Source organism: Notolepis coatsorum, assembly GCF_963971535.1.
Source record: "Notolepis coatsorum genome assembly, chromosome: 9".
NCBI lineage: Eukaryota > Metazoa > Chordata > Actinopteri > Aulopiformes > Paralepididae > Notolepis > Notolepis coatsorum.
Genome location: NC_140173.1, coordinates 109,209,337 through 109,224,218, shown reverse-complemented (window position 1 = coordinate 109,224,218; position 14,882 = coordinate 109,209,337). Strand labels below are relative to the sequence as shown.

The 14,882-nt window shown below is 40.8% G+C and overlaps 1 protein-coding gene across 1 annotated transcript in view; it reads left to right on the top strand.

Annotated features, from left to right (window-relative positions):
• Positions 1–14,882, top strand: part of cep68 (centrosomal protein 68) — a 73,524-nt gene that overhangs the window by 45,407 nt on the left and 13,235 nt on the right. The window contains exon 6 of the mRNA XM_084321141.1: positions 154–250. Within this exon, the coding sequence (XP_084177267.1) occupies positions 154–250 (97 nt within the window). The remainder of the gene's footprint in view (positions 1–153; positions 251–14,882) is intronic.

The following is a 14,882-nucleotide window of genomic DNA, read 5'->3' as shown; positions in this document are numbered from 1 at the left end:
ATTGATTTACCCGTCTACCATCACCTTGTTAAATTTGAACAAATTACCCACTGCCCAAAGTCAAAATAATATTATAAATTATAATATATAATATTATTATTATTATTATATTATTATTCTTTTTATTAAAATAAAATGTGTTTTGGTCCTCAGAGCTTTCAGAGGGAAGTGAGTGCCCACCAGCCTCTTACCTGCTCTGTTCTCCTCACTGGAGAGCGTCTCCTCAGCTGCATAGACTCTACCTCACCAGGTAAGGCCTGCCAGACTGACCTGATAAGAGGGAGATGAGATTTCAGTCCATGTTGGACTTTCCTCCCAGACTGAGACATGCATGATGATTCACTCTATAAACTCTACAGGTGTGTTTGTAATGACCTGACCTGCTGGCAGTTGGCTCCATGTGTGTCCAAATCAAGCCCTAGATCAGGGGTTCCCAAACTTTTCAGGCCGGGACCCAGAAAATAAGGCGTCAGAGAGCCGCGGCCCAATGCACATCGTCAGGCTTTTTTTTTTTGCCAGTCGACCGATTTTTTAAGCCAAATATCACTTCAATCCTATTAAGTTAGTTCAAGTTAGTTATTCATTTATATGTGCTATTTATGAGAGGGCTAACTTGTTGCAAAATAATAATGATAATAATAATAGCCTCATTAAAATACTATTGTTGCTTCGGTTGTTTTCAGCGTTTTATGTGCATAATCTGTTATTTAGTTTGAAATGTTCGTTGAAATAAGTAGATTTTTCGTTTTTGTTTATTTATTAAGTTAATATAAAACCATATAGTCACATTTTCGAATACAATAGAATAGAATTTTAGAATACAACTAGAAACACTGTCCTGGCCTGCTTCTAAGTTCAGTGGCCTGACAAAAAAAACATTTTTTTTTTTTTTTTTTTTTTTTTAATCATCTCGCGGCCCTCCCGTGGCTGCTCGCGGCCCACCTTTGGGTCGCGACCCCGACTTTGGGAACCACTGCCCTAGATCACCTGCAGAGAACCCCACATATAGGGGGACGCATCATGCATGCCTCACTTTGCACTGAGGAAAGTCCAACATGGACTGAAACGTCTGCAATATATATTTCTCTGTTTGAACAGCCCCGTTATGTGTGTGTGACTGTGTGTATATATATATATATATGTGTGTGAGTCCTTCCTCACTGCACTAGACGAAAGGGTGCCACTAGATACTCTAGACAAGAATCATTCATTCAACAATGACATCAATAATCACATAATAACAACAATATTAGAAGAGGTAGAGCTCCGGACTCATGATCGGAAGATCACCGGTTCGAGCCCCGGTCAAGGCTGTGAAAGTGGTGTTGTTGTCCAGTGGGGAGACATCTGTCCTCTGGACTTGGCAGTTACAATGCCCCTGTTATGGTGATAGGGACACAAATTTTTTTCATACCGTCATACATTGATGACCTAATACCCCGGTATACGGTATATGACGGTATGACTTTCATTTTCATCAGCGCGGGGGGGGGGGGGGGGGGGGGTTCCCCTCCTCCACCTCCTGTGTGTAGACAACCAGCTCTGCGGCTCGCTCCACTAGTGAGGACTGGTCTCGCCCTCTGCTGGCACGTGTGTGCACTACAACCAACCACTGTTAAAACTCCGTTTCAGTGTAATATAAACTGAAACGCATCTGTGATTTTGACTGTATTGATTTTCAATACCGTCGGGATTTCTAAATACCCTGGTATACCGTAATACCGTCATACCGACCAAGCCTAAGGGACACCGTATAGCTGCGAGTGCCGTCCTTCGGATGAGATGCTAAAGTAAACCGAGGTCCTGATTGAATTTGGTCATTAAAGAAACCAGGGCATCTATCGCAAAGAGTAGGGGGTTCCCCATTCTCTTGGCCAAATTCCCAATCAGGTCTTTGACATCAAGGCCACCTAATCATCCCTCCCCCTTAATTGGCTGATAGGCGAGTCAATATATGGTTTAACCCCAAAAAAATTGATACAAAAGGTTTTTCAATGGATTCTGGTAGTATTGGGCATGCTAAATAACATACTAAAAGTCGACCAAAATCGACCCCTCCGAAAGCCGTCATTTCCAAGATGGAGTCCCAGATGGCGCCGGGGCGATTAAAATGGCTATATCTCAAATTAAGAAAATGGTGCAAAGGATTTCTCAACTGATTCTGGTACCTCTGGGCATGCTCACTAACATACTAAAAATCTAGGAAAATACACCTTCCAGAAAGGCTTCATTTTCAAGATGGCGTCCAAAATTGCGGCTGGCCAAGCTTAAAATGGCTATATATATGTCAATATAAAAATTATATAAATGATTTTGTCATTTGATTCTGGTACCCCAAGTACCCCTAGACATACTAAAGGTTTAGGGAAATACACCTTCCGAAGAGGCTTAATTTTCAAAATGGTGTCCAAAATGACGACTGGGAGCTTAGAATGCCTGTATCTCAAATGGGAAAACATTTCTAAAGGATTTATAAACTGATTCTGGCACCTCTATACATTAATAACGAGCAAAATATCTAGCTAAATATATCTGCTAGGAATGCATCATTTGCATCATCAAAATGGCTGCCTGTAGCTTATTTTGGCTAAAATTAAAATTGGTTATTATATTCAACCTAGAAAGCTGGCTTTGGTGTTGAACACAAAATAAATGACCCACTTATTGTGGTCTTTAGGCCTACTCATCATCATCTTCAGGATCCTCTGGGAGAAACTTGTTATGTGGATTGTCACATTCATGAAGTTGACATGGTCCACAGACAGTAGTACAAGGTAGTCCATATTTTCTGCATGAGCAGCGAAGTGTCTTGCAGGCAGTGGTACAGTTACAATGAATGACCTTCAAGAGACTGTCTGGAGCAGCATTCATTGTTGACATGAGTGGGATAAATCTATTGTCCTGCAGGTTCCAGCCCCAGTCTAGAGCATCTATACCATCATCTGTTCCCATCCAGACCATGACCTGGTAGTATGCTCTACGACAGTGGAATTTGGTAGCAGATTCAGTTGGTGGTAGACGTTCAGGCGTTACCGTTGATGAAGCTGAGACAACCTTCTTGCTGAAAATGTTATATCTCATTTTTGCAAGCGAATCTGTGCACTTTCCACCAAAAAAGACAGCCATTGCTTGGCACCCAAGGTCATCGATCACATCTGTTGTCTGGTTTGGTACAGTGAATGCATTGGCACAAGCCTGAAGGACAGGATCCCTTTTTACAAGTTTTTGGAATGCTGTCTTTTTGCCAACTCCGAAGATCCGGGAAGTTGTGTCACAGCCAGTCACAGCATGGATGAACAGCAACTGAGAACACACATCCTGTCCGAGTACTTCTTTCAAATGGTTTATGGCGTACACTTTAAAACTGCCATCAGCTTTCGACTTGTCTGATCTGAAATAAAGGCCCTTGCTATCTCTCTGTGCATAGTAAAGAAGTAAGACGAGGAGATCAGTATCTTCTCCAATCAGCGTTGTGGTGTGAAGAAGAGATGATCCCACTGCGGCCCTTACTATGTCTACATCAGCATCTCCAAGTGAATTGACCACAGTGCAATCCCGTTCTTTCAGTTCATCACTTATCATGTGGATCAGTTTCTGTTTATTCAGATCTCTTGACAGGAACTCCTCCTTCTTACCTGAGAACTCTGTCTCAGCAGTGAAGTTGACAATGGGATGAATATTGTTTCCTCTTCTTTGATGTGTGTTGTCTTTAATGGATGGCCCATCCTCATAGCCATCAAACACAATGGTTGTAGCTGAGCCATAATGTTGGATGGTGAAGTCTGCATATGACTGTGCAATTTTACCATAGCTTTGTCCGTGCTTCCATTGTATTCGGTGAAGGAGTGAACCACCATCAAGAACATAATGCTCCGTTTCTGGTACAGAATCTAGGATTGCATCACTTGCATGATCACAGATCGCGTGCGCTAGTTGTGGTTTATCAGCTTTGCGGAAGACGTTTCCGGCTTCAAAGAGGGCAGGAGGGAAAGGACTGAGTTCGTAACGCATAACCTCCTCCAATGACAGCTCTCCAGTTTGGGAGACAATAAGGAAACGTTGAAAAAGAAGTGCATAATCAATGATTCAATCAGGAGCAACCTTGATAGACGATTTTTGTCCAAGGGTTATGGCTTTATCCTTTCTACTAAATGAAAATGTGAATGCCGGCTGTCCGATCATTTTGTGCATGATGTTGCGTCCAACAGAGTCATAATCATGCACGTTCACTCCATCCTCAGCGACAACACCTGTAACAACATTCCTTAAAGAAGAGTCTGGAGAGAAAGGTGAACATATAGCAAGTTTTGAAGTGATCTTCTCCAGGTCAGCAGCATCCCTTTTCATCCTTGCCTCTGTTGAATCCTTGTGCTGTTCTGATGTTGTGTATGTCTGGTTTGAGAACTCCTGCATTGCGGTGTTATACTCTGATGTTATGCCCTTTGACATTGTCCAAAGGGATCTCTGATTGTCGGTCATTCCACTTCCATGTGTCATCCCTCCTGTAGTCTTCAATGACCTCATCAATGTTGTTTCGATTACAAGATCTGAGCTGAGGCCTGCCCATGATTGGCTGCTGCGACGGATAACATGAAAACCCTTTTCAAATTGTCTGAAGACATCTGGGTGGTTGATGTGAAGCTGACTCATCTCTTGGACATAAAAGTGTGCCGATTTCAAATAATTGTAATGCCCAGCCGCAGCGAATATCGGCATGCATTCAGAAACAGCGCGTAGGTGCAAAAGCCAGGAACCTGTGCGATCTGCTGTTATCAGTGACCTAGCAACTTCTAACATGTGTTGGTAATTTAGCCACAACTGACTAGTTTTGGATCTAGCACACAGTTCCATCTTCCTTTTTCCCAGCTCTTCATTTATTGTAATGAGGGTCTCTGATGTGAACACTGTTTCCAATGGCATTTCACCCTTAACTATTGAGGTATACATTGCTTCAGACTGTTCAACCATTGCTGCAAATTCATGACTATCATCTACCATTTCTGATATTATCATGCGGTTAAGACATTTGTCAACCAGAAGATGGCCACGGAATGCTCTCTGAACTGATTTGCCTGTCATCATATGGGCTACTGAGTTCTCCCCATAGACTACCCCTAGAATGTCCTTAAGTCCTGTACCGTCCATCAGTGTACCAATTGCTCCTAGCAAATTCATAAATGTGTGAAATCCTCCTAGGAGCAGGACAAAGGACTTGAGGTGACTGCACTGTGGTGAATCTAGGATTATCTCCGCTGCTTTCCAATATAGGGGTTGGTCAAATGTAACTACTGGGGCAAGGTGGTGTTTGGATGCCAGACCACAAATGAACTCCAGTGTTGACAGAATGCATGTTTTGTCTCCGGAGTACATGTCTATCATTGGTAAGTATCTCACTGAAGACTGCCCTGGATGTTCATCTCCCTTATGAACAGTGTTGTGCTAGTTACTGAAAAATAGTAACTCAGTTACTTTACTAGTTACTCATTTAAAAAGTAACTCCGTTACGTTACTAGTTACTTACACCCAAAAGTAATGCGTTACTGTGAAAAGTAACTATTTAGTTACTTGAAGAAGAAAAAAAATGCTCCCATGCAGCCAGATACAGATACTCAAAATCGGTTGATCAACTTGACAGTTTCCATTCACATCACTGAACTCTGCTAAGCAATGTGGTCTAGATAAACACAAATCTGACACAAACACAAATGTCCCGACGTAATAAGAAATGCACCGTGCCTAATTGCTCTGGGAGGTTGAGCGCAGGCACGTTTAGGTTGCGCGCATGCACGTTTAGGTTGCGCGCATGCACGTTTAGGTTGAGCGCATGCACATTCTAGGTTCTAGGTTGAAAATAAGTGCTTGAGGAACAGCCTTGATATCTGTCGCCGGAGCGTTTCATTATAACAGTCTTGCAACGTTGTTTAAGATATCAATCGTGCATTGCAACGTTAGAATAGTTAGGATATCAATTGTGCATGAAAGGACTATATTTATATTGTTTGATTAGTATTGATGAGATTCCCTGGCAGATTTGTAGTCAGAAATGCGTTGATCAACTTGAGTTTCCATTCATTTACATTCACATCACTGCACTCACCAGTGTCTGTCGAGATGTAAAGTTAGTCCTGCAGCCCCTTAAACATTTTCTTTGTTTCATTTCCATGTTGTACTGTATATTCTCTCTCCAAGTAGTTGAAAAAAGTTTTCCGTCCCATTTGCTGTGTGTCGCCTCGTATCATTCTACGCGGGTGGCGAGTGGATTTGGATGAGTCCTCGTAGTTAACGTTATACTCCAGTATCTTTGAGCCAAAACAAAAGAGAAATACGCGAGTAGCAGTAGCTGGGCGCTGCCATTATCAGTCAGGAATCTCAGGAATAGTAAACAAAACACGCCCCCAGCATAGCGTTTCCTCGCAGCCAGGCAGACAGGATATGAGGATAAATAATAATAATAATAATAATAATCACTACCGCTCGCTATCAATCTACGCCGTATATAACGCAAATAACGCAGTGACGAACCATTCAGTAATGTAAGTAGCGTTACTGAATTTGAAAAGTAATGCGTTAGAGTACTATTTATCGCAAAAAGTAACTTCGTTACTGTAATGCGTTACTTTGTAACGCGTTAGTCCCAACACTGCTTATGAATAATGTGCATCATCCCCTGCCAACCAGGTGCAGGCTGTTTGAAATTGAACGATAACTCCCAAAGCAGATCAACCATCTTGTTACATTCTGCGAGTCTTGGAAGTTCTTTAAATGTGGTGTCTCTGCAAAAGTGTTTGGCAAAGTGATAATCTATTATCACAACTTTTGACCTCTGCACAAGATTCAGTTCATTAATTCTGAACCTCGGAATCCTTTGGTCTGTCTTCTGTCCTGGTGTCAAGGCAGCTATCATGCCCATCCCATGAAATGTCCCTTTCCCATCAATTGTTAGAATATTATGATCTACATTGTCTGCAGCAAATAAGACGGTCGTGTTCAACACATCAATATCCTTACCAAGCATGTTTGGTGCAGTACAATTTGGGCGCCAGTTTGGACGCCATCTTGAAAATGATGCCTTTCCGGAAGGTGTATTTTCCTAGATTTTTAGTATGTTCACAAGCATGTCTAGAGGTACCAGAATCAAGTGAAAAATCATAGTTATATATTTTTTTCTATTGAGATATATAGCCATTTTAAGCTTGGTCTGCCGCCATTTTGGACGCCATCTTGAAAATTAAGCCTTTCTGGAAGGTGTATTTTCCTAGATTTTTAGTATGTTAGTGAACATGCCCAGAGGTACCAGAATCAGTTGAGAAATCCTTTGCACCATATTCTCAATTTGAGATATAGCCATTTTAATATCTCCACCGCCATCTGGGACGCCATCTTGGAAATGGCGGCTTTTGGTCGACTTTTAGTATGTTATTTAGCACGCCCAATACTATCGGAATCCATCGAAAAACCTTTTGTATAAATTTTTTTTGGGTTAAGTGCTTTTTTTTCATAGATTGACTCGCCTATGATATCAATCCCTGTCTCCTGAGCCGTTCAGCCATTGTGTGCCTGGTGCCAGTGTGTTAGGAATCCAGGTAAGAATGTTGAGTTCAAGTGTGGCACAGAAGAAGGAGACGGAGAGGGTGTTGCTCTTCTCGAATATGTGTTTTTTACCTGGGAATCGATACCGGTAGGCCTACCCAATGGTACCTTTTTTTCTGTACTTTACTCTCCCTCTCTGAAGTCTAAACTTCAGAAGACACAATCTAAAACCCCTTAACTCCCTCTCCCAAACCGATCTTGTATCTCAATGGGACTTCCTGGTTAATTTTTTTTTTATTGCGATATATATATTTTTTTGCGTTTTTATAATTGCATCATTCCAAATCGCCATTTCAATTAAAAATCGATTAATCGTGCAGCCCTACCCGGCACTGTCCAATATCTTATAAGTTTCCTTGTGTGCTTGTGACTCTGCAGCAATAGGGTATATCTGCAGAGCCACAGAGCCCAACGTCTGGGCGGGGCTTCGTGGCGTGGACGGGTTTGAGGCGGGGCTTCGTGGCGTGGACAAGTATTGTGGCCTGGACAAGTCTTTGCACTACTGCGCATGCGGATGAGGGGGGGGGGGGCTCTCTCGTTTGCTCTCTCTCTCTCTCTCTCTCTCTCTCTCTCTCTCTCTCTCTCTCTCTCTCTCTCTCGTTTACGACATACACAACTTTTGTCTTGTTTACATCAGGGTCCCCCATTTTCAATTCATCATAACATGACATACAGATTAGGGATGCACCGAAAATTCGGCTACCGAAAATTATCAGCCGAAAATGGTTAAAAAGGCTCTTTCGGCTTTCGGCCGAAAGGGTTTTAGCACCGAAAATATATGACCGAAAGTCAAATAACGTGTTGTTGTGATGACGTCATCAAAACGCGACTACATACATACCGGTAGCATGCGCAACATGTAACGTGAGCAGCTTGGCAGCTCTTCCTGCATTCTACAGCCTGTGAGTATTGATCAGCTCCGACGTTAACGGTACTGCTATCAGTAGTCTAGGAGCGAATTAGCTACGGAGCTAACAGTGTACCATCCATCTGCGACGCAACGGTGGCAGCAACAGTGGACATTGAGTAATGTTAACGTTATGACGAGTTCATACTACACTACACGAAAATGTAACGTTAACCGGAAAACCGGAAATGGAATGCGAGGACAGGAAGTCGTCATCAATCGTTGTAGTCTTTTAGTCTTAACAGTCTGGAATTAATGTATGCATTCAAAAGTGCTGAATAAATGTTTTATGGGCCCATAATAGTGATTATTAATATTATTTAAGTTAAGTTTAGCCATAATCATGTCTTTTGCCATAATCAGGTAGCTAAAAAAAAACATATATATATATTTATATTAATCATTTTCGGCCTTTCGGCATTCGGTTTTCGGCCAACTGTTTCCTATTTTCGGTATCGGTTTCGGCCAAGAATTTCCCATTCGGTGCATCCCTAATACAGATAGACAGTAATGTTACATCTAGACATTTATGACATACCAGATCTACAAATATACTAGACATTTATGACATACCAGATCTACAAATATACAGCACTGTTTGTGATACAAAAATAGTAGAGTATGTTACATCTAGACATTTATGACATACCAGATCTACAAAAATACTAGACATTTATGACATACCAGATCTACAAATATACAGCACTGTTTGTGATACAAAAATAGTAGAGTATATATAGTAATAATAGAGTATATACATTTGAGGGGGAATAAACTGTACATTGGAAGAGGTCTACAAATATACAGCACTGTTATTTACTCCTAAAAGCAACATTTGGTATACTATCTTCCCGGGCCCCAAGATGGCGTTTTAATACGATGCTGCTTAACAACAAGGAATTCATTACACAACTCAAAGAAGCTCTCACAGTATTCCTACGGGAGAATGCAAACGCGGTGCAAGACCCCAGAATAATATGGATGTCGGTAAAGGGTATGATCAAGGATTTCACGGATAGATTTTCCTCCATATTGCGCAAGAATCAATGCACAAAACTGTCTGAACTGGAAACGCTTTACTCAACGTTATTTAATTCTTTAAAATACAACAACTCAACTAGACTAGAAAATCAAGTTAACGTACTAAAAACAGAGATCAATGCCATATACAGACAAAAATCGGAAATGCAAATACGCAGCACAAGACAACAGCAGTACTCCCAAGGTTCTAAACCTAGTCACCTATTAGCCATGCGATTAAGAATTAATGCAAAATTTGCAGATATAACTGCCATTAGAAAACAACAAGTACTTGTAACAGACCCCAAAATAATAAACGATACATTCAAAGAATTCTACTCCGACTTATATAAATCAGAAACGACCTTTGATCAAAACAAATTGGACACATATCTTAATCAAATTATTCTCCCTAAACTTTCGGAGGACGACGCTAAACAGTTAGAAGCACCGATCACATTAGAGGAACTCAAGAAGGCCATATCCGAAATGAAAAATGGTAAGGCTCCTGGAAGAGACGGTATCCCATCAGAAATGTACCTTTCTTGTTGGGACATATTTGGACCCTTATTACTAAATATGATCTTATACTCAGTCAAGGAGGGGAGCTTCCATAAACACGACAATATTGCACTCATTTCAGTCCTTCTCAAAAAAGACAAAGACCCCACCGAGTGCGGTAGTTACAGACCCTTAAGCCTCCTCGGAACCGATGTCAAACTGTACTCTAAGGTATTAGCCATCAGATTACAAAAGCATATGACGTCTTTAGTTCATCCGGACCAAACTGGCTTCATAAGAGGTCGCCTGATCAATGATAACATAAGACGAATACTGCACGTACTAGATGCAGACAAAGAAGACACCATACCTAAGGCGATGCTGTCCCTGGATGCTATGAAAGCATTTGACAGGCTGGAATGGTCGTTTCTATGGGCAGTATTAGAAAGGATGGGGTTAGGAAAAGGATTCATTGATATGATTAAAGTATTATACAAAGACCCATCGGCCATGATTACAACAGGTACATTCATCTCCAAAATCTTTCCGGTATCACGCTCAGCCAGACAGGGTTGCCCTCTTAGTCCCGGACTATTCGATCTATCATTAGAGCCTTTAGCACAATATATAAGACAATCCCAATACATAGAACCAATCGTAATCAAGGGCACACAACATAAAATTTGTTTATATGCGGACGACGTAATATTGTTCATGCAAAGCCCCAACACCACATTGCCTCATCTACTCAAGTTGATAGAGAACTTTGGTGATTTATCGGGATTTAAAATAAATTGGCCGAAGTCGGCTTTCCTTCCACTTAACACCCATGCAAAAAAAGACACAACCCTCCCAGGTGAGATACCCATGGTAAAACATTTTAGATGCTTGGGTGTGGAAATATTTCCCACCATAAGACAAACGGTGAAGCACAATTACACAAAAATACAGAACAAAATCAAAGACGACCTGGACAGATGGGCAAAACTTAAAAACTCAGTACAGGCAAGGGTATCAATAGTTAAGATGGATGTACTACCAAGAATCAACTTCATCAGTTCAATGCTACCGTTACCCCCTCCAGAGGGTTACTGGAAAAGATTACACTCCTCCACATACAAATTTATTTGGAATAACAAACCACCTCGCATAAAAAGATCCACTGCACAGAGAAATAAAGCAGACGGTGGCTTGGCAGTTCCAGATTTTTTCCAATATTTTAAGGCATACACATTAAGACCATTGACAATATGGTTTGATCCCCAGGCATTGGCATCCTGGAGAAAATTGGAAGAAAACATAGTAGCCCCACATAGACTGAAGGACATAGCACACACTAAACTACCAATCAAGCACTGTGAGCGGAAATTTGGCCCCATAATTACCCATGCAATCCGGATATGGCGTGAAACACAAAAGAAATATCCTAACCCTCAAAAATGGCATAATCATACTCCCATATTCAATAACAATGCACTCTTAATGGAAAAACGTCCTATAAGATTCCCTATATGGGAAGAGCAAGGCATACACTCATTAGGGGATATTTTTAATAACCAGGGTTTTTGTAGTTATGGAGAAATATGCACAAAGTTTAACCTCACCGAGTCCACATGGCTTTTTTACATACAGTTACGCCTATGTTTGAGGTCTCATGGTGTTCCATTAGACATACCAGTTGAACACCACAGATACCACAAATTCTTCTATGAAAGAGATACATTGAGAGGTTTTGTATCAGGTTTTTATTATCAATTACTAACGTCCTCGTATGAAACCCTCCAACTAGACTCTGTCTGGAGGAGGGATATACCAGACCTGGAAAGTGACTTTGATTGGCAAGAAGCATGGGCAAATGTCCATCTTACATCAAGGAACCCGGACCATCAACAAATCAATCTTAACTATATTCACAGGACATACTTGACTCCTGTAAGACTGAACAGAATGGGCCTTAAACAAGACTCAAAATGCTCCCAATGTACAAATGGAGACGAAGGGACATTTATGCACATGTATTGGGACTGCCCACCAGTTAAGACATTCTGGAAAGATGTGACCCATCAATTATCAAAACTCGTATCTTGGAATATACCAGTACACCCCTCTGTATTACTATTGAATGATGTTTTTGAGTTTGCAGTAAATCCACAGCTAAAGAGATTGGTTTTATCGGGTATCACAGTAGCTAAAAAAACTGATCGCATCACGCTGGTTTCAACCGGAAAAAATGTGCAGGAAGGTTTGGTCTCTTACATATCTCGATGTGATTTATCAAGAAATATCTACAGCAAGAATTCTGGGTCTCAACGAATCCAAAATGTCAATGTGGTTAGAAGTGGTGGAGAGAATAAAAGCTAGCTTATAATGGTAGTGTCTGGTTAGAGTGAGGGATAATGGAGGTACTATCCAAGGAGGGGTCCGGGAGGGGGGGGTTCGAGCTGGAGCATATGTGTGTAGGGTTTTAGAAAATAGGTATTAGGGGTATATCCTGTATAAGGCATTTGTATAATTGGTAATTTCGTTGGATATACACTATATACGTTAAAATATTACTATAGACTTTTTTTTTGTTTTCTGTTTCTGTACTTGCATGTCATTTTAGCCACCTTGTCTGTTAGTTTCATTATGATTATGTGTTGAGTACTGACTTTTAATAATTTTTGTTTTGCAATAATAAAAAAAAATATATATATATATATATACAGCACTGTTTGTGATACAAAAATAGTAGAGTATATATAGTAATAATAGAGTATATACATTTGAGGGGGAATAAACTGTACATATACAGCACTGTTTGTGATAAAAAAAATAGTAGAGTAGATTAAGTAGATTAACCTGGCACACAACATACTTGTTCACATGTCCTTTTTCTTTCACTCTAAAGGAAATATGTCTCACATACAGTAGACCCCCCAGTACTTTGTGGAGACGAAGATGATGAGTACCAGTCTTCTCCTCAGACATATAAAATCAGTTTTAGACAGAGGTTTAGACAGATGATGTTTTATGCTTTCCCATTAGGGGTGTAAAGGTACACATATCCGTACCGAACCGTTTCAGTGTGTAACGTACCGAACGGTATGTTAACCACTAATGATTGGGACGGTCAGGTGGCGTAGCGGAGATTGTGCTCGTCACCAATGCAAGAGGCTGCGGCCAGTCATTCAAAAGAAGTGTCCGATATGTAAGATTACCATGAACACCAGAAATCTGAAGAAACACATCGAAAGGAAACACACAGGTCAAACGCATGACATAACAGCAAGGCATCACCTTACCAGTGAGTGCATAGATTCAAAGAATAGAATGTTCATAGTATTCAAGTCATTCCAGGGGGTGAGTACTCCACTGCATGTCGTGCAAAAATTTTGGGTGGAAAACATTGATGTTGGTTGTGAGTCACAGGAGTGCCAAAAAAATATGAAGTTAGCATGGCTGAGTGGATTCAACTCCTTCAAGTGTATACATCTGAGGTCACTTGACTACTGCACATCCAACGCTCCCATTGAAGTGCTAGCCGAAGAAACGCTCTCTAGGATGGTGAAAGAAAAATGGTTTGGTGAAGATAAGAAGAAGGACTGCCTTAATCATCAAAGCCGTAGCCCAATATGTACCACTTTCTGTTTTTTCTAAAATTGCAATCCCTCCGTCAAAGAAGTACATTTCCGTATATGAGCCCAAAGCTTCATGGTACAGCCGGCTTGGAAGAGTCATGGTTGTGTACGATACCAAGATCAATACGTGGCACTGTCCATGCGCCAAACCCAAAAAGTCATGTATCCACAAGTACATAGCAAAATGGCACTTGTTTCAAACGGACAGTCAATTGTTCAGGACAGCCAGAAGCACAGAGTTGGATCCAAGCACTATACCACCACATGCATCACAGAATGAAGGTGATTGTGACATGTACTATCCACCGAAAGACAAACTGCAGAGCATGGTTGAGTACATGCAGGAAAAAAAGATGATCCCCGCTGTGCTCCCAGAAAACTTGAGGCTTCCTTCAGTGGAAACTGTTTATCCACCATGCCTAGTTCCTGAGGAGATGATGTGCCAGCGATGCCCAGACAATGTGCCCCTCTCAGATCCTGTCCTTATTACTACAAAGGCCAAAATCCTGACTAGCACCAAAATTATTCAAGGTATTTTGATTATGATATTGAAATGTACAGTGTTAATTTAATCAACCATGTGAGAAAGTACTGTATCAAGTGTAATGCTGCATATTTCCATCTCTAGATGTTTCCACCTACTACAAATACTGCAAACAATGTAGAATGCATTACCGTTACCAGGAATGGAAAGATGGTCTACACAACTTCAACGACAGTGTTCTCCTTGATCTACCCTTGTGCCTTTTCTTGAGGAATATGTTACAGGTTAGAAACTGTGGCTCAACAACTTACAGTACTGTATATTTGAATACCGTATATGTCACATGTATCGGTACTAAATACCTGTATGTCCCTATGTCGATATGAATTGAAAATGGGGGACCCTGATGTAAACAAGACAAACATCTTTCTCTGGTCTGCATCCCCTTAACAATTGTGTGTATTGAGCCGTACTGTATTGTACCCATTCTGCAATCTGTTAAAATAAAGTTTTCATTCACACTCAAATCTGTGTTCATTTTTTATTTTGCATACTAATGTTCTGTGTCTTGAGTCGTACTTGTATTGAAAAACTGATTTTATATGTCTGAGGAGAAGACTGGTACTCATCATCTTCGTCTCCACAAAGTACTGGGGGGTCTACTGTATGTGAGACATATTTCCTTTAGAGTGAAAGAAAAATGACATGTGAACAAGTATGTTGTGTGCCAGGTTAATGTACTTGTTACAAAGGATCAGAT